The sequence below is a fragment of the Equus asinus genome, chromosome 8, assembly GCF_041296235.1.
Source record: "Equus asinus isolate D_3611 breed Donkey chromosome 8, EquAss-T2T_v2, whole genome shotgun sequence".
Classification (NCBI taxonomy): Eukaryota; Metazoa; Chordata; class Mammalia; order Perissodactyla; family Equidae; genus Equus; species Equus asinus.
The window spans coordinates 75,930,333-75,950,383 of record NC_091797.1 but is presented as its reverse complement, the minus strand read 5'-3'; the positions used below and the strand labels follow the sequence as shown (position 1 = coordinate 75,950,383).

The following is a 20,051-nucleotide window of genomic DNA, read 5'->3' as shown; positions in this document are numbered from 1 at the left end:
ACTGGAAATGACCCAAATATGTATCAGTAGGTGCACAGATAAACAAACTATGGTATATCCATACAATGGAGTACTTCTCAGCAATAAAAAAGAATGAACTATTTATACATGCACAACATGAGTGAATCTCAAGATAATTATGCTGAATAAAAGAAGCTAGGGGCTGGCCCGTTGGTGTAGAGGTTTAGTTTGCTCACACCACATTGACGGCCCAGGGTTCGCCGGTTCAGATCCTGGCGTGGACCTAGGCACTGCTTAGCAAGCCACACTATGGCAGGCATCCCACATATAAAACAGAGGAAGATGGGTGCAGATTTTAGCTCAGGGCCAGTCTTCCTCAGCAAAAAGAGGAGGATTCGCAGCAGATGTTAGCTCAGGGCTAATCTTCCTCAAAAAGAAAGGAAAAAAGAAAAAAAGAAAAAGCCAGACAGACAACAGCATGAATCTGTTTATACTAGCAATGCAGACTAATCTCTGGTGACAGACAGCAGGTGAGTAGTTGTCTGGGAATAGGGGGAGGGGCTCACAGAGGCAGGAATTCTAAAGGGGCCTCGGTGTGAAGAATACGATCCCTGTTCATTGGGGGGATGGTTTCATGGATGTGTGCACATGTCAGAACTCATCAGACTGTACACTTTAATTGTACAGTTAATTATATGTCAATTATACCTCAAAGCTGTTAATTTTTTTAAGTTATACATTTGAGGGGAAATACTAGCTATTACCTTTTCTAGCTTTTAGGAGACCCTTTTTCGATGTTTGCATCTACTTTTCTGAGGCAGTATATGACATTGCATGCCTATGTTGTCCATGCATGTATATATATCTGTATGTGTGTGTGTGTGTGTGTGTGTCTGTATGTGTGTTGTATATATATATACATAGATATATTCATATAGCAGGTATTTATTAAACATCTTCTAAATCCAGGTCAGTATTGATCATTGTTCACGAAAAATTAGAAATGAATTTTTCTTTTTCTTTTTTTTAATTTATTTTATTTTATTATTTATTTTTTTAAAGATCGGCACCTGAGCTAACAACTGTTGCCAATCTTTTTTTTGTTTTTTCCTGCTTTTTTTTCCTCCCCAAATCCCCCCAGTACATAGTTGTATATTTTAGTTGTGGGTCCTTCTAGTTGTGGCATGTGGGATGCCGCCTCAACATGGCCTAATGAGCGGCGCCATGTCTGCGCCCAGGATTCGAACCCTGGGCCGCTGAAGTGGAGCACGCGAACTTAACCACTCGGCCATGGGGCTGGCCCCAGAAATAAACTTTTCTTAATGGAAGAATTAGCCTAGGTGTTGTTAAAATTTGTTTTGTTTTGTTCTGTTTTTGAGGAAGATTAGCCCTGAGCTAACATCTGCTGCCAGTCCTCCTCTTTTTGCTGAGGAAGACCAGCCCTGGGCTAACATCTGTGCCCATCTTCCTCTACTTTATATGTGGGACACCTGCCACAGCATGGTTTGACAAGTGGTGCGTAGGTCTGAACTGGTGGACCCCGCGCCGCTGAAGTAGAACATGCGAACATAACCGCGGCGCCACCAGGCTGGCCCCTAGTCTAGGTGCTTTTGAGAGCAGTTGGCATGCTAAAAAATTCAGATCCCAAAGTTGAAAATTAAACAAGAACAAACTAGGGCATAGTTCCACATATTTTTAAAAGCTTTACAAGCCTTTAGTGTTGAAGTTGCATTTTGCAACTATTTTGACATTCTAGTTATGGCCTAGGAAAGATGATTTAGGAGAGCTAAACAATGCCTGGTATTCTTTTATCACTTGGATGTTAGTTAATTAGTTGTAGTAAATTCTGTTTCAGACAAGTTATTTAGCTATGTGGGTTCTAAGAAATACATGGACTTTGGTTATTCTAGTATTTAATATCCTGCTTTATAATACCTAAAGTCAAAAAATATTAACAAGTAGTTAACATTTGTGTTTGTAACATTGTATTTGTGAAGGTAAACATTTAAAAATGCTTCTTGATCTCATGAATGCTTAAACTGCGTTACCTTGGCAGGATGATTTTTCTCCCACTAGCAAGCTTCAGCGTTTGCTGGCAGAATCCCGTCAGATGGTTACAGATCTGGAGCTGAGTACTCTGCTCCCCCTCAGCTCTGAGAGTTTCAACAGCAGTGCCCAAAATGTACGTGGTTACTTTTCTTTTGACCCCATCTGTTGTAACTGAACAGTCCACTGAGTACTTGTGTGCAAATATCGCTAGCAGGGCAGCCTTTTCTGTTAGAAAGTTTATGTCTCTGAGAGAGGGAGGTAGTACACTGGTTTTAAGGAGGAGGAAAAAGTCACACTCAAATGTTGCTGCACCCAAACTTCCTCTTTCTCATTACCTGGGCATATGAATATAAATTCTGGGAGATTTTTTTTTCTTCCTCTGAGGAAGATTCGCCCTGAGCTAACAGCTGTGACAATCTTCGTCTGTTTTGCATGTGGGTTGCCACCACAGCATGGCTGCTGGTGAATGGTGTAGCTCTGGGCCTGGGAACTGAACCTGGGCCACCAAAGCAGAGGGTGCTGAACTTAACCACTAGGCCACAGACTGGCCCCCTTTTGGGGATTTTTGAAAAACATTTTATTGTAGAAAATTTCAAGTACACACAGAAGTAGAAAGACTAATATAATCACAGACTGTCGAGAACCATCAACTTTCTGCCATTTTTGTTTTATCTTCCCCCATCCATACACATTTTCTTCTGAAGCAATTTAAAGCAAATCCTAAACGTCATATCATTCCACTCATAAATACTTCGTTATATATCTCTAGCAGATAAGGACTTTTAAAAAGCAACCAGAACATTATCCACCCAACCAAATTAACAATAATTCTTTAATATCATCTAATGACTAAATCATATTGTTTTCTCCATTAATCTCAAAAATGTCTTTTTACCCTTTGTTCAAATTAATATCCAACCAAGGTCCATATTTGGCATTTGGATTTGTCCTGTGAAGTCCCTCTTAATCCCCAACAGTTCCTTCTCCTGCCCTCTCTCTGCCCTGCTTCCTTCCTTCCACTTCCTTCCTTCTTCCTCCTCCCCTTTCTTCTTCCTCTTCCTTCCTCTCCTTCACTTTTTTTTTATGAGGAAGATTCACCCTGAGCTAACATCCATTGCCAATCCTCCTCTTTTTGCCGAGGAAGACTGGCCCTGAGCTAACATCTGTGCCCATCTTCCTCTACTTTCTATGTGGGACGCCTATCACAGCATGGCTTGCCAAGCGGTGCCGTGTCCACACCCGGGATCCAATCCGGTGAACCTCAGAGTGCCGAAGCAGAACGTGCGCACTTAACTGCCGCGCCACCGGGCCGGCCCCTCGCCTAATGATTTTACCATTCCTTGACTATTATTATTTAGATTTATTACTTCATTAGGAATTGCAAAATAGTAATTTTCTAAATCTGTCATTCCTTCAGGAATTGTTTCACATGTTAATTTTAACTGCTTTTTCTGAGCATGGTAACATGTCAGTAGCCATGATATAAGTTGCTTTGTAGATTTTATAGCGTTAACGTAAACGGTGAAAAGAACCTCAAACTAGAAATCAGGATCCTTGGGTCCCACTTTCCTAACCTGTTAAGTAAGAGCTTGGAACTGATGCTTTGAGTTTAGGCTTCCAGGTTCATGACTTGTGTGTGTTATATGCATGGTTAAAGATATTTGAAAGCCATTGAGTTAAACTTTTTTGTATCCCTGACCAAAAAACTAAAATAAAAAAGGTCTCCAAGAACACTGAAATACTTTTCTTTTATCAAGGTTTTTTTTTTTTTCCTTTTTCTCCCCAAAGCCCCCCAGTGCATAGTTGTATATTTTTAGTTATGGGTCCTTCTAGTTGTGGCACGTGGGATGCCACCTCAGCATGGCCTGATGAGCGGTGCCATGTCCGCACCCAGGATTCGAACTGGTAGATCCTGGGCTGCTGAATCAGAGCCCATGAACTCAACCACTCGGCCACGGGGCCGGCCCCTGTACTTTTCTTTTAAAATCTACTTTATTGACGTATAATTTGTGTACAATAAAATAGAGATTTTATTAGGAATGTCTTTAATGCCTATATACTTGTTCTTTCATGAAGAACTGGTACAGATCACTAGTTCAATGAGTTTAGGTAAATGTATGTGTGCCCATGTAACCAGCATCTCTGTCAAGATATAGAATGTTTCCATCTCCCCAGAAAGTTCCGTCATGCTCTGTAGAGTAAATCCCTCCTTACCCCACTCCAGGCAGCTACTGGTCTGGTTTTATCGCTAGAGCATAGTTTTGCCTGTTCTGGAACTTCACATAAATGCGCTCATACAGCAGGTGCTCTTCAGCTTCTTCAAACAGAATTATTTTCGATTCATCCATGTTGTTGTGTATCAGACCTTCACTGCTTTTTACTGCTGATTAGTGTTCCAGTGTATGAATAGACTACAATTTGTTTTCTCACCTGTTGATGGGACATTTGGGTTGTTTCTAGCTGGGGGCTATTATGAATAAAGCTGCTATGAACATTTTCATACAACCTTTTTTTATGGACATATGTTTTCATTTCTCTAAGGTAAATATCTAATAGGTTAGGTTATGTAATAGGTTAGGTGGATGTTTAACTTTTTTGTAAACTGCCAAGTTGTTTTCAAGATGGTTGTACCATTTTACGTCTCTACCAAGTGTATGAAAGTTCCAGGTGTGCCACATCCTTACCACCACTTGGTTTTGTCAGTCGATTTAATTTTAGCCATTCTAGTAAAAACAAAGTGGCATCTCCTTACCATTTAATTTGCATTTTCCTGATGACCTAATGATGTTCATCTCTTCATGTGCTTATTGGCTCTTCATTTCTTTTGCAAAGTGTCTCTTCAAGTCTTCTGCCTGTTTTAGATTTGACCTGTTTCCTTTGTTATTGAGTTTTAAGAGTTCTTTGCATAGTCTGGACACAAGTCCTTTGTCTTTTGCCAGATGTATTGTGAATATTTTTTTCCAGTTTGTGGTTTGCCTTTTCATTTTCTTAAGTGTCTTTTGAAGAGCAGAAATTTAAAATTTTGATGAAGTCCCATTTATCCATTTTTTTTAAATGGTGCCTTTTGTGTCATAGAAATCTACTCCAAGGTTGTGAATATTTTCTCCTCCTAGAAGTTTTATAGTTCTGATTAGGGCTATAGTTCATCTTAATTTTTGCTGATGGTGTGAAGTAAAGATCAAGGTTCATTTTTCTCATACAGATATCCAGTTCCAGCACCATTTGTTGAGAAGATTGTCCTTTCTCCATTTCGGCACCTTTGTTGAAAATCAGTTGATTATATACGTGAGGGTCTGTTTCTGGACTCTGATCAGTTCCACTTGATCTGCTTGTTCTCCTTAGAGTAATACCACACTGTATTGATTATGTAACTCTATGGAAATCCAGTAGTATACATCCTCTACTGTGTTCTTCTTTTGCAAGATTGTTTTCCCATTCTAGGTCCTTTGCAAGTCTGTAGCAGTTTTAAAGTCTACTTGTCAATTTTTGTAAAAATGCACACTGATACTGTGATTTCAGTGAATCTATAGGTCTTTTGGGAAGAACTGACATCTATGGATAGAGTATTTCTCCATTTATTTAGGGCTGCCTTCATTTCTCTTAACCATATTTTATAATTTTCATGGTAGGGGTCCTGCACATCTTTTGTTCAATTTATTCCTGATTTTTTTCACTGATGCCAATATACATGGTATTTTAAATTTCATTCTCAAATTGTTTGTTGATGATATAAAGAACTATAAATGACTTTTGTAAATTGCGTCTTTGTTAAATTCACCTAGTCTAGTAGATTTTCTGTTGGTTCTTAGGATTTGCCACCTAGACAATCATGTCATTTGTGAATAAAGAATTTCAGGGGCTGACGCAGTGGCACAATGGTTAAGTTTGCATGTTCCACTTCTGTGGCCCAGGGTTCGCCAGTTCAGATCCCGGATGCAGACATGGCACCACTTGGCAAGCTATGCTATGGTAGACGTCCCACATAGAAAGTAGAGGAAGATGGGCACGGATGTTAGCTCAGGGCCAGTCTTCCTCGGCAAAGAGAGGAGGATTGGCAGCAGATATTAGCTCAGGGCTAATCTCCCTCAAAAAAAAAACAATTTCTTTTTCTAATCTTTATGCCTTATTTCTTTTTCTTACCTTATTGCTCTGGCTAAGACCTCCAGATCAATGTTGAATAGAAATAATGAGAGTGGACTTCTTTGTCTTATTTCCATGAAATACTCTCTGGTGGCATTTCTTACTTAGCTCTTCTTCACATGGCATTTTGTTAGACTCAGAGTTCCATGGAGCAGTTTCCATGGGACACAGATGATCTGAAACTAGAACCTTAACTATTTTAGAATCAACATGCTCATTGCCACAAACCTCAACAGGTAGTTGCAAAGATTGCCTTAAAGAATAATGGGCTCCAAAAATAGTGATTTTTAAAACTATACATACCATATGTGCGATATAAGCTTTTCAAAGTGGAAACCATGATGGACTTTGTGGTGGTTTCTGGGAAGATACTTTCTCAACAAACTCTCTTGGAAGCATTAGTGAAGTAATTTGTATACATTGGGGCAGAGAATATTTTTAAATATTGGTAAGGGCTTTTTAAAAACATCTTTATTGAGATACAATGTACATATCATAAAGTTCTCCCACGTAAAGTACATAATTCAGTGGTTTTAGTATATTTACAAAATTGTGTGACTATCACCATAATCCGATTTTAGAACATTTTCATCATCCCAGAAGAAATCTTGTCCCCCTCAGCAGCATTCCCCATTCTTCCTCCCCACAGTTCCTGGCCACCACTAGTCTGCTTTCTGCCTCTCTGGACTTGTTAGGTAGAGGTTTTTAATCAGAGTCTGTTGAGTAGAATTCAGGGGATCCATAAATTTTGATGGGAATAAAAATTATACCTAAGTTTATTTTGATTAACTCTAATTGAGATTTAGCACTTCCTTCATTAAGAATACAGGAAACAAGCCACAGTAGTGCCTGATACCTGTGACTTTGTCACTAGTAGAGATCACAGATAGTTTCACGTCACATTTCAGTTATTACAGGTATCGTGAAATATCATTTATCCTTAGAACTACCTCAGAATTATGGAATATTAGCCTTGCTGCTAGATCTTCTTATTTAATGCACTAATGGAGTATGTATTATTATATCACTACCTTGCTTAATACTGTGATAACCACAGTTTCTTCTGCTGTAATACAATGTGTGAGTTCCTAAATTTCACCACACGGTGCACAATTGCGCAATAAAAACCACACGGCTGACGGGAAGAATGGGGTTAGGAGCATGACACTCAAACGATTGTGTCAGTGACACATTTTTTAAAAAGGACAGGAATATAATCAGAATGGTAGGACAGCTTTATACATGTCAAGTGGTTAGGAAATACTTAAATACTGCAGTAAATATGCCACTACCTTGAAAAAGACCGAAGTTTGCCTGCAGGATTGAGTGGTGTCGGAGAGGTTGCTGCACGTGACTCCTTGGGAAGTGGTGGAAGGAGGGCTCTCGGATGGAAGCTTCTCACCGCAGATGTGGGGAAGCCAGGACATGTCTGAGGGGTGTATGTGAGTGCGCGTGTGTGCGCATGCATGTGTGTGCGTGTGTGTGTATTCCTGCATGGCGGGGCTCAGTCCAGCTGGGTACATAGTTCACCTAGTGTTTCTCTTGGACAAAATCTCAGGCAAACAAACGCAAACTTCACATTATGCTCAATCTGTTCCCTAACATATCAGATGTGTTGGAACAAATTCACATTTTCAAAATAAGTGTATAGCAGAACTTACTATATTTCAGTATAATCTACCTGACAGACTCCTACTCAGCCTCCTGGCCTCAAGCTTTTCTCTTAACCTGTTCTCTAGGGTTTTACGTTAAATTCCTGTCTAAGATATGGTCAGTAGCTTCCCCACTTTCGTCCTCATAGCACGGCTCTGTGTGTGTGATGGTGTACAGATTCCCTCAGAGTGCACGTCACAGTAAATGACAGCTGCTACATACCCATCTCCCTGCCCCTCTGTGAGCGCCGTGAGGAGCCCCCTCCTTCATCTTGGTTTCCCCAGTTGTGGCACACACAGTACCTGGTACGGAGGATACTGTGAATGGAACTGATAGGGAAAGCGCAGGAAAAAGGCACAAAACAGTGACCTCAGGTATAGACTGAAAAAATGCTAAAGCTTTTTGAGGTTGGTGAAAACTTAATTTGAGAGAATTTTTGAGCTTGAAAGACCCCTAAGAGATATCTGTCAGTCTTTTACTTTACAGGTGAGGAAAGTCATTAAATCTCCTAACATCTCACAGCCAGCGTCAGATATCACTTATTTGGAAAAAATATCGGCTCCAGACGTAATATATTTTCTTGTGGATTGTTAACTAATTCTAGAGATGTTAGGAAAACAGAATTTAATGAACAGAAATCCTCTTGGCCACGGACTTTACAAACTCCTCTCTTCTAGTTCTTTGAACTGGGTATAGCTAGTTACAGAAAAAGCAAATAATTTTGTAAAAAGTTCTTAATTTTTGCAGTAAGGAAGCAGGGTAGAGTTCTGAGAGTTCTGTCTGCCTCACCAGGGCTTTGCCATCTGTTAATAAAGACAAGAGTCTCGTTTCAAAGCCTTTCTCTGAAACAGGCCCTATGGTGCTGGCACAAAGTGATGCAGTCCTTCTGGCAGGGAACTTGGCAATATTTCCTGAAAATTGCAGAACTGACCCTTTAATGCAGCAGTGTCACTTTAGGAATCTCTCGTACAGTTATATCTGCATGTGCATAAAGTGGCATATGTATGAGTTTTTCATTGCACCATTGCTTTATCATAGCAAAAGTTAGGAAATGATCCAAGTGTCCAGCAAAAAGGAACTGAGTGAATAGCTATGGTATGTCCACACAGTGGAATATTACCCAGCCATGAAACAGAATGGGGAAGATCTTGGATGTGTAAATGTTTCCAGAATATATTATTAAGTGAAAAGAAGCAAGATCCTGAAAGATTTATGTGGTTTTCTACGTATGTACAAAAGGGGGCAGGAATAAGAATATACATTGTTTTTATTTTCAAATCATGTCAGTATATCAACTATTAAAAAAAACCAATAATTTGAAAATAGGGAAAAAAGGAAAGAAAGAGTAAAACACAGCACAGCTGACCACTCACCTTCCCCCACAGCAGGCTTTCTACTTTCCTGAAGTGTGGGAATGGGGAGGGACTCAGCCTGAAACTGAACTTGGAGTTTTGACTAGAACATGGGACTGGACATCGTCAGGACTGTTGTGAGACTGTTGGTATTATTTGTGGCAGACTGGTAGAGGCCTTTTAGAATAATGTTTTGTTTCTTGGGTTTTTTTTTCAGATTTTATTTTTCCTTTTTCTCCCAAAGCCCCCCGGTACATAGTTGTGTATTTTCAGTTGTGGGTCCTTCTAGTTGTGGCATATGGGATGCCACCTCAGCATGGTCTGACGAGCGGTGCCATGTCTGCACCCAGGATTTGAACTGGCGAAACCCTGGGCCACCAAAGCAGAGTATGTGAACTTAACCACTCGGCCATGGGGCTGGCCCCTAGAATAATGTTTTTAAATGAATAAAATAAAATACATCAGATTGTAAAATATAGGAGGGCTATTTGAGTAGAGAGGAAGCAGCGTGAGTAAAAGCACAGACGTCTGGAAGCTCGGAGAATAATCCTCGGATGGCTCAGATAGAGGCCCCACAGGGAGGAGGAAGAGGCTGAGAAGGCAGCTTACCCTGCAAGCTGAAGTTCATCACCTGCGAGTACCCGTGTCTGGCCAGGTGTCATCCTCCTCCTCTTTCCTCCTCCTTCTCTTCTTTTTTAAATATCTCCCCCAAACTTAACAATGCTAACTAAGCCCTCAGTAGGCACTTTAATGAATTATAACACTTAGACTTGTTGATTCTTCTGATGACTGTTGCTTCATTAAGGGCTCACCACATCGTCTATGTTGGGCTGACAAAGAGCCGCTTATATTTGAGCATTAGCTGATTGCCAGAGTTTAGCAATGACACATATGGTAAAGCAAACAGCATTCCTACGATGCCATGAGGGACAGAGGGCCCCACACAGGAGTAGGAAATCCCTACCTCTTTGTTGGACGGATGGATGGTAGTTGATGAAATTACTTCCTTCTATTCCATTAATTCCCAAAGGTCTTTTAAAGGCAATTCTGCTATGTTTGTGTATTGTCTTCTTAAGTATTTTCTAGTTTTCCTTTCCTGGGTACTGATTTGGGATTTGTTTTGTAGAATTTAGAAGTCTCAGAAGAGTCAGCTCAAAAAAATACCTTTCTCAGTAATTAGAGAAAACAAAAGTCAACTTCAGTCTTTGTTGTGATCATGGGTAAGTCACCTTTGCTTGTCTCACCTGTGTCTCAGTTGGCATTTAATAAGTAACTTGGGAACATTGATAATGTGGAGTCAAGGCCATGCATTTGGACGCCCTGTAATCCTTTCTCTTGTGCTTGACCTATTTATACATACCTTCTAAATTTAACCAGAGGAAAATGGCAGTTACTTGTAAGAGAAATGCAGATCAAAAAGTTCTTGTTCTCAGTACCCAGATTTTTAACCTAAGGAAATGAATACATACAGCTTTCAAAATCGGAATCTAAATGAACATTTCAGCATTTCGTCTGAATGTCTGTCTGGAAAGAAGTCTTTTCCTGGGGGTTTCAAGTTTTATAAAAAGGTTTATTGACCCAGTAACCACTTTCTTGATTTGTATTTTCTTCTATCAAACCTTCATTTCATATGCAAAGGCTCTTTAGAATCCAGTTACGAAGTATAATCATGTCAGTTGTTTTCAGTGTAAGCGCAGGAGCATTTAGAAAACCGTGGGAGCAGTGAGCTTAAGAAGCCCTCTCCCTTGGTCCCTCTCTCCTGTTCTCGCCCTTTGCTGGGAAGTTTTCATATTTAGGATATCTGGCACAGCCGTGTGTTGATGAAGATCAGGATGTGTAGTTAATGTCTGAGAGCCCAGAGCCTAGAGCACGCCGGGCAGCCCTCATCGATTTTGATTCTATTAACTGCGTTTCCTTCCTGTAGAAGCCGATTTCTCATCTATGTGGAAGGCAGGAAGCAGACATCAATACCTGGGACTTCACCTTTGAAAACAAAAAGAGGATTGTAATCCTTTGTGAGCAACATTTAATACCAAAGGGGAGCAGAAACTGAAAGTGAATTTTTAAACATCTATATTTTGTTTTTCAAATTACCCATTTTCTTATGTAAGAAATATTTTTCATGTGCAAGAAATTAGCCCTTATTGTATATTGTTTGTATACGACGGTTAAATACTAGAAAAGCTCTTTAATCAAAATAGAGAAGCCTGCATATAAAATGCTATTTTAACTATCTGATTTTTTTAAAGCTGTGCATACATTTAAATTACAACTAGTGGTTTATCAGAGTCAGCTCCAAATATATGAGAAAAAGTATTCTCTTCTCTTGTGGTTTTAGCTCTGGACTTTACTGTGTAAATAGACATGAAATGATATAATATAAAATATTTTTAACTGGAATTAGCTCCTCGGTTACTGACAGTCGCGGTCCTTCTATCCCAAAGCTGAGCAGAGCCCCATGTTGTCGGGGTCTGTAGTCCCGTCTACTCAAACAAACAAAACCTTGCTGGCAGATCAAGTCTTATATGTATTTTTTTTTATCATTAAAGACTAAAACACTTATGTTTTAACTTGTAAAGTAATTTAATTTTTTGAAGAATATACTATGTGCCTCTCTGTCCCTTCTAAGAGAATTGATCAGCTTCAGTCAATAAAAAATATTTTTAATAATAAAAAGTAATTTTCTTTGGTTTCTGTTTATTATACAGTGGTTAAATAGGAAAGTTAGTTGCTTGAAAACGAACCTGGCGAGTTAATTTCCTCAGGAATGGGAGTGTATTTTTTTAAGCATTGCAGATAATCAAAGTTCTATTGTGCTGTATAAATGCCGCTTTGTTAAAAGGTTTCAGTGCTGCTTCAGAGATGATTTTCATGAGAGTGAAGGAGCCACCCCATTTAGCCTTTGTAATTAGGGTGCTGAAAAGAGAAATTGGGTGAGGTTTGGCTATGTTCTTTCTAAATGCTTCCTTTCTCCCTCAGCCTACGCTGGTTTGTAAAGAGCAAGTCTGAGGAAGGTATAGCTGATTCTCAACTATCCCCTCCAAATTGGAAACCTAAAATGTCCCTGGACAGGCTGACTTCCAGTCTGAGAAACAAAATATTAAATTTTCTCCTTCTCTTTTTTTTTTTTGAGGAAGATTAGCCCTGAGCTAACATCTGCCGCCAATACTCCTCTTTTTGCTGAGGAAGACTGGCCCTGAGCTAACATCTGTGCCCTTCTTCTACTTTCTGTGTGGGATGCCTGCCATAGCATGGCTTGATAAGCGGTGCCATGTCCGCACCTGGGATCCGAAGCAGCGAACCCTGGGGCTGCTGAAGCAGAACTTGTGCACTTAAGCACTGCGCCACCAGGCCAGCTCCTCTCCTTATCCTTCTGATAGGTTCATGGCAACATGTCAATTTGCCTGGTGAAAGGAGAACACTGATCAGGTCTAAGTAGGAAAATTTGGGGAACTAAAGGATTTGAAAAAAGTCAGACATTATTTTGTGGCTTAGTATATTTTAGCTCATAGGGTTATAGTATCTACAGCACCTGTTCTTACCCCAACACATTATTGTGAATTATAACATGTGGAATTCAAAAATGGGAAATCTTCATATTATCAATTTGTCTATCTCAACCTAAGTTATTTAAATGTGTGAGCAATTTCTGTTACAGAGAGGCAGCCTCAGTATGTTTGAAATAGTTGCAAGATAAAACTAGATTTTAGCGTGTATATTTTGTCATCAGCATTCTTTCATCTTAAGAGGAGGCAACTAAATTATACTGTAATTTGCCTGCCAGAAATTATCTCAGCCATCAGAAGAGACTGATATAAGGGTATTTTTAGAATTTGTGAATAGATAGATCTTTTAAACAGAAATAGAAATACCCCAAAAGAAAGAAATTCTGAATCAAGATAATAAACACTAACAGCGGTTTTACCTAAAAAGTGCTAGTAGAATGCATGGAACTGAGAGGCCCTGGGGTAGGGCTGGTTCATTTCAGGAACGTGGCTGAGGATCGAAACCTGTGTCTGCTCTGACTAATTGATCCTGGAGTTTTTCTCGGTGGCCTTGACCTGAGATTTTCCTTCCCTGGAGTTCTGTAGTGTCGTTAATGTGATTGTTTCGAAGTAATGTACCTTTGCTTCTCTTGAGCCATTTGGCGACGATTTTGTTAGGGTCCATTTCAGGAAAGTTCATCATTCTCAGTCTTAAACAGAATAATCTTAACCACTTCCTACGTGATAGAGAACAGTGACTAAGATCAGATTAAGAAACCAGACACATTAATCAGGACCACAGCTGACAAGGGAGGTTAAAACCAGGATGGTTTTTGAGAGGAGTTTGTCAAACGAAGAGGGCGTATGAATCAGTCCCATAAAGGATGATTTCTGGGTTCTCAGCCAAATGCGAGCTCAGGAGATCTAAACAGAAAAGAACAAAATAATTTGAGTACACAGTAAGTACTGCTTTGCTGGCCACTGGAGGCACAAAGTGAGCAAAGCAGACTCAATCCTTGTTTACAGTCTAGTGGAAGAGATAGACCTTAATCAAATAATCACAAAGAGGTCATAGAAAACTGGTAAGTGCTATGAAATAATGCTTTGAGCTAGGGACCTAGGTGGAGGGTTCAGGGAAGGCTTCCCTGAGGAAGTGACGTCTGAACTAAGCTAAAAAAGGAGTAGATGCTAACTGGCAAACAGGAGGAGGAAGAGCATTCCAGACAATGGTAACAGCATGTGCAAAGGCCCTGAGGTGGGAAGGAGTATGACATATTTTCAAACCTAATGGACTAGGATGGCACAAGATGAAGCTGGACAGAGAAGCTGGGGCTAGATCATACACATGTGTTAATGAGGCACTGGGGATTGCAGCACCATCATTTTAGTAAGCCCAATGATGTAAATGCTACTGTTTGTCTTCTTGGGTTTTCCTTGAAACAAAGTCTAATTTGTATCCCAAACACTTTGCCTTTGTAATAGTCTGGGGGAAGCATTAAACAACCCTGGAGATACACCAAACTGGCACCTTGATTCTAATGACATGAGAATCTCAGCCAACCAGGGATGGAGCCAGTACTAGAACCAGGTGTCCTGTCTGAGATGTTCTGAGAGATGAACCTAGACAAACTAAGAGTGGGGAAGCTTGTATCCTTGTGTCCCCAGGAATGATCTTTCATAAAACTGAGCCATATGGTGAAGTGTACCAAATTATGGGGAGTTGTTTACTCACTTTCAGCCCTTCATTTCACGGGCGTTTATTGAACATTGCTGATGCACCAGGCACCCTGCTAGGCACTGAGTGTATGAAACTGAGTAAGACAGAGTGGTCCTTGACCTCTGGTAGCTGAAAACCTTGCCTACAAGCAGATAAGTTACAAGTCACTAGAGATGTTTTAGCCAAGTGCTCTGGGATCCCAACACATGTTGAGCACAGTGTCTGGCACAGAAATAACTCTATTCTTAAGAAGAGTGGTAGTTGGTTGCTAATGTTAAGTCACTGTGGCAGACATCACAGATCCAGAGGGGTTGTTGCCTGGATTAAAAGAAGATACTGTGTTAAGTGTGAAGATGACAGGAAAACTGCTTTTGTTCAAGTCGAAAGAGGAGTCTGAGAAACAGCTGGTACGGAGTCAGCAAACTCCTTTACTGTGGACTTTGACCACAGCTATTGACCAGGGTGCTGAGGATTAAAAATGAAATAATACATGTAAAGGGTTTAGCCCAGTGTCTAGCAAACAATAAGCATTCAATAAATATTAGCTATTGTTATTCTGGTAAAGAAGCTTTTCAGTGATTGGAATTACAGAAAGCATGGTTAATTTCTCTAGACTGAGAGGAGAGCTCTGTCAAATACATCTTTCCAGTACCCAGCATCAGCTCCGGACCCAGGCAGCCAGGAATCCGTGAGGTTACAGAAAGGGTCCGGAGACAATGTTCAGGGTTATGTAGGCATCACCTTCCCTCTTGGTTGCTGTACTGGGTGATTTCACACCTATATTCTGAGAGGAAAGCTGAGGATAGCAGAAACAAAATAACCATTTGAGAGCACACACTTGGGAGAACTGTGATTCTTTTTACTTCAGTCTTGTGCCCAATAATTTAAAAAGCAAACCAATAATAATGGTTTTAAAAGTCTCACACCACCTCCTGCGGCATCTTTCCGATGCACTTCGATGGCCCAGCACTGTGTTTTGTTCAGATCTGTCTGCAGGCTGTCCCAGCCCTGCCTCCCGGTCCCCTTACTCTGGCAAGGCGTCTGCATGCTGGAGCCTGCAGTCTCTGAAATTTCATCCCACAGCCCCGCACTGATAACAACTGCAGTTACGTTAGAGATGCACAAAGAGAGGACAGCTTAATTGTATGCATTTTTGACACATAAGTTAATATAAGACTAAAAAGGAAAAGTGAAAAAGGCTAGTTGTGCTTCCATTGGTCAGATTCACTTAGGCCAAGTTTTCTCCAATTAACCAGATCCTGGCCTGGTGTAGACAGGACTTAGTGTCCGGGGTGGAGGGTGTGTCGGGAGGAAGGGAATTGGCCCGCGCCCGGAGTTCTGAGGAAGGAGGAAGGACGGGTTTTTTCGCTCGGCCTTGAGAGGGGAGGGTGGAGGTGTGGAGGGGGCGCTGGCTTGCGGCTCGCCTGGCGGGAGGCGGGGGCGGGGGCGGGGCGAGGGGCGGGGCCCGCGGCGGCCGGGCTCCTCCCCCGGCGGGCGCCGCGCGGGCCTCGCGGTGCCTAGGCTCGGGCGCCGGCGGTGACGCGCTCAGTTGCGCGGAGCCGGGCCGGGAGCGCGGGCGGCGGGCCGGCAGGATGAACAGCATCAAGAACGTGCCGGCGCGGGTGCTGAGCCGCAGGCCGGGCCACAGCCTGGAGGCCGAGCGCGAGCAGTTCGACAAGACCCAGGCGAGCGGCGGGGCCGCGGGCGGGAGGGCGGGCGGGCGGCGCCCTCTCCCCGGCCCCTCGCGCGCGTCCCTCAGGGCCCGGCCTGCCCGCCTCCGAGCGCCAGGGCTGGGGCCGCCCGCGCCGCCTCGCTCCCCGGCCTCCGCCGCCCGGTCGCCCCGCGCGCAGGTGGACCGGAAGCGCGCGCCGGAGCCCGGCCGAGGTGGCGGGGGAGCGAGGTGGCGGCGACCGAGAGGTGGCCGAGGAGCGAGGTGGCGGGCGACCGAGATGCGGCCCGGGGAGCGAGGTGGCGGGCGACCGAGATGCGGCCCGGGGAGCGAGGCGGCGGGGACCCAGGTGGCCGGGGAGCGAGGTGGCGGGGGACCCAGGTGGAGCGGGGCCGAGACGCGGAGGCGCCCGGCGGGGTCGAGGTGCGTCCGGGCGGCGCGGGCCGACGGATTCTCTGCCCTGGCGGTGCTGCCCTCCCCGGCTCCTGCAGACGGGCTCCTGCCACCTGCTTCCACGCCTTATAAAAATGCCCCCACCTCAGGGAGGCAGTGCATTTCCTTGAAGGAAACTCCCTGTTTCCTTTTCTCCTGAGCTGTTTTCCAGGGCCGCACAATATCTCATTATCTACTTGGCGAAAAGTTGCACGTATGCAGCCAGACTTGTTTGCCGGTGCGCTGGCCCACATATATAAATAGGTTCACACCCCCTTATTAAATTCCGGCGCCTGACAGAAACTTCCTCGGGCTCCCTTCCCGCACTTCCCACGCGCCGGCATCTCCTCCAGAGCATGGCCTATCCTGAGAAGGCTGTTTTAAAAATTAAACAATGGTGTGTATTTCTACATGTGCTCCTGCTGAGACCCCACCATGCAGGTGTCGCTGTGTTTCTGCTTTTCTGTTCCTTTTTATTTTACCAACACTGGGGTGTTCTTATGCCCCGGGGAGGGGAGAGCAGACTTGCTCATTTGCCAGAATAAGTCAACCAAGACTGAAATAGCAGAAAACTTTTACTTTAGAAATCAAACAAGCCAAAAGGACCCCACCCACCTCTGTCTGAAGCAGGATGATGACATTTGTGGCTGCCTTTAGCAAGTTCCTTCCCACCTCTCCCTGCAGAGAGCCGTGACGTCTGCAGTTGCTTTCAAATCAAGTTAGCACATGCAGCCTGCAACAGCTTTCGTTTTGAAATAAGAAAAACTCAGGGAGACCTTCTCACCTTTGTGCTTGTAATTAACGATGAAAATGATAGTAAAACCTTGAGACATCAAGGCTATGTGAAAGCCAAGCGCTGGAACCAACCTGGCCGCAAAGTATTAATTTATCCTTGTGATCATCATCATCATCTGGCCTATGGTGTATTTTCAGCCCGGACAGCCCATCGTGAAAACAAATGTGGCATTTAATTTAAAGTTATTAATGCATAATTAATTGTGCCAGGAACTTGCGGAAGGAATGGGGAGAAAAATTTAATTGGCAGAGAGAATCTGGGTGTTGTCACAAGCTTTATTTATTCACTGAGTTTTAGATTTTTCTCCGTGCTTTTGAGGATAAAGAGGTCTGATTGTTTCGTAGAGGAGGTGGAATTTAAAGGGCCAACTTCATTGATCTTAAGTTATAAATCAAGGGCAACCTTCTTTAATGTCAAAGAGAACTCTCTATAGGTCTACACATTTTAGTGGGTGGCTTGGTAAACTAGAAGGTATTTTGTTTTGGTTTTGCCATTGGGTTTTTCTCAGCGTCTGAGAGGGTCACTTATAATGAATAACTTTCTAATGGGTGAATCTCATAGGATTTACCCATTCCAGGGCCCTTTTCTCTGGAAAGGTAGAGTTTGGGTTCAGTGTCTGAGTTTGCTTGTCGTCAGAGTGACTTATTGAGGGATGTAGGAATAAGGTTTTGTGCATGGTTAATATTTAATTAGATAGCTCCCAGAAATATCTAGTGAGCCGCCAGCCAGGCCCCGTTGGTGGAAAGGACCTGGAGAGCTGAGGTTGCTGCTTGCATGTCTCCCTGTGGACAGAAAATAGCATGCCCCGTCCACGGGCCCACCTTCCCTTTGGAATACGCTGCCTCTGTCTCCACGTTGACCACAGTGCCCCGTGTCCCAGAGGAGCACTTTGGCTTGCTTAGAATTTAAGTCACCGTTCTGCCAACCTCGCCTTTCCTCTTGGGCTCCTGAGCCAGGAGGAGGAAAATGCTTCCATATTAGCTTTCTTGACAGGCCACGCCCTGTTTTGCAAAGGTCCCTTCCCCACCCAGTCAGGAGTGTTCAGGGAGGATAGCTGGTCCTTGTGATTGTTTTATGGTGAGTGTGTGTGTGTGTGTGTGTGTGTGTGTGTGTGTGTGTGTGTAATCCCAGGGGGAATGTCTAGAAAGCTGCTCAGTTCTTCCCCATGACTTTAGTCCTTTGGTGATAAAACCCTTTTCAAAATGGAGGTGATAGGATTGGCTTTTTGTTGGTGTTGCAGTATTCTGAATACAGAATGCTATAGAGTACAGTATGCCTGCGTTCTGAACCTGAAAATTGCCTGTACCATTAAAAGATGGTGTGATGTCATGGAAAGTGCTGGTAGGCAGGTAGATCTGAGTGCTCGCCTGTGTCCCTGGGCAAGTTGCTTAAGTCCTGAATTTGTTTCCTCATCTGTAAAAATAGAGATAATTCAATCTACCTCCTACGGCTGTCTTAAGGTGTAGATACGGTGAGGAAGGCTGAATAACAGCCTCTCAAAGATTTATGTGTCCTGATTCCTGGAACCTGTGAATATGTTCTAGTCCTTGGTAAGAAAATGTTAATCAGCTGACCTTAAAATAGGGGGCGTAGCCTGGGTTATCCAGATGGGCCCAATGGAATCCCAGGGCCTTTAATGAGGAAGAGAGAGGTGGGAGGAGTCAGAGTGATGCCATATGAGGTATGAGGAGGACTCCACCGGCCATTGCTGGCTTCGAAGAGGGAGGAAGGGGCTGCCAGCTGAGGAACATGGGCATCTTCTAGAATCCAAAAAAGGCAGGCAATAAATTCTTCCATAGAGCCTGTAGAAAGAAACAGCCCTGCCGGCACCTTGATTTTAGCTCCATAAGACTCATCTTGGACTTCTGACTTCCAGAACTGTAAGATGATAAATTTGTGCTTTTAATCCACTGAGTTTGTGGTGATTTGTTATAGCAGTGATAGGCAACTAACGCATACAGAATGCAAACACGTAGTAGAGTGCTGTGCACATAGTCAGGCAGCTGTCTTTCTCCCTCCTTCCCCACCCCAAAAAATGCTTTAAAATTTGAGAACTATTTCAGACCGTCCACCAGAGAGGAGACCCGTCTTTGAGGCCTATCGTGGTGAGGACTCAGCAGATAGGGGTCTTAGAAATGCTCAACTCAGCCTTGCTTCTTCCTTATCTAAGAGCCCCTTTGCTTCTCTGGGCCTCAGTTTCCCCTGCAGGATATGGAAATAGAGCCCCAAAGCTTCCTTCCTCTCAGGTCAGGACGAGAGAGAGGGGCCATGCTGCTCAGTGAGCCGAGCCCCAGGGTGGGCGTTAGATACAGGCGTAGCGGTGAGACTACCCAGGAGCTGGGGGTTTCCACTGGGGGTGGAACTGTGGAGGGGGGCCAGCCGGCAGACAACAGTTCACGGGTTCAATGTTCCGGGTCAGTGACACGTGCCCCTCCTGCGCCTCAGCAGCCTCTCTGGAACTGCAGACTGGTAAAGATTAACATTTATTGACACGGACTTCACAGCCCCGGCTCGTGTTATAACAGCACTGTCCAATAGAAACAGAATATGAGCCATGTGTATAATTTTTAGATTATTGAGCTACATGAAGACAGCAGAGACAGGCGAAATTCATTTTAGTTGTGTATTTTCTTTAGCCCAGTGTATCCAGAATATAACCAGTTCCACATGGAATCACTATAAAAATTATGAGTGGGATATTTTACATTCTTTTCCTCCTAAGTCGTCAAAATCCATTGTGTGTTGGACACTCAGCACATCTCACTCTGGGCTCTCACATTTCAGTTGCTCAGTAGCC

General features: G+C 43.1%; 2 protein-coding genes across 11 annotated transcripts in view; both read left to right on the top strand.

The window, feature by feature from the left end:
- CCDC62 (coiled-coil domain containing 62) overlaps positions 1-11,835 on the top strand; it is a 36,613-nt gene extending 24,778 nt beyond the window's left edge. For 7 of the 9 annotated variants that reach the window (XM_014858761.3, XM_070515942.1, XM_014858760.3 and 4 more), the window contains 3 exons: positions 2,018-2,143; positions 10,282-10,375; positions 11,080-11,835. In XM_014858761.3, the coding sequence (XP_014714247.2) occupies positions 2,018-2,143; positions 10,282-10,335 (180 nt within the window). In that variant the 3' untranslated portion in view covers positions 10,336-10,375; positions 11,080-11,835. The remainder of the gene's footprint in view (positions 1-2,017; positions 2,144-10,281; positions 10,376-11,079) is intronic. The other 2 variants (XM_014858763.3, XM_070515941.1) reach the window with 1 other exon arrangement.
- Positions 11,836-15,837: 4,002 nt separating this feature from the next.
- The window catches only part of HIP1R (huntingtin interacting protein 1 related), a 29,091-nt gene continuing 24,877 nt past the window's right edge, over positions 15,838-20,051 (top strand). The window contains exon 1 of one of the 2 annotated variants that reach the window (XR_011505313.1): positions 15,838-16,042. Coding sequence is in view for 1 of the 2 variants with exons in the window: in XM_044775969.2 (XP_044631904.2) it covers positions 15,950-16,042 (93 nt within the window). In the remaining variant the exon portion in view is untranslated. The remainder of the gene's footprint in view (positions 16,043-20,051) is intronic. The other variant, XM_044775969.2, reaches the window with a different exon arrangement.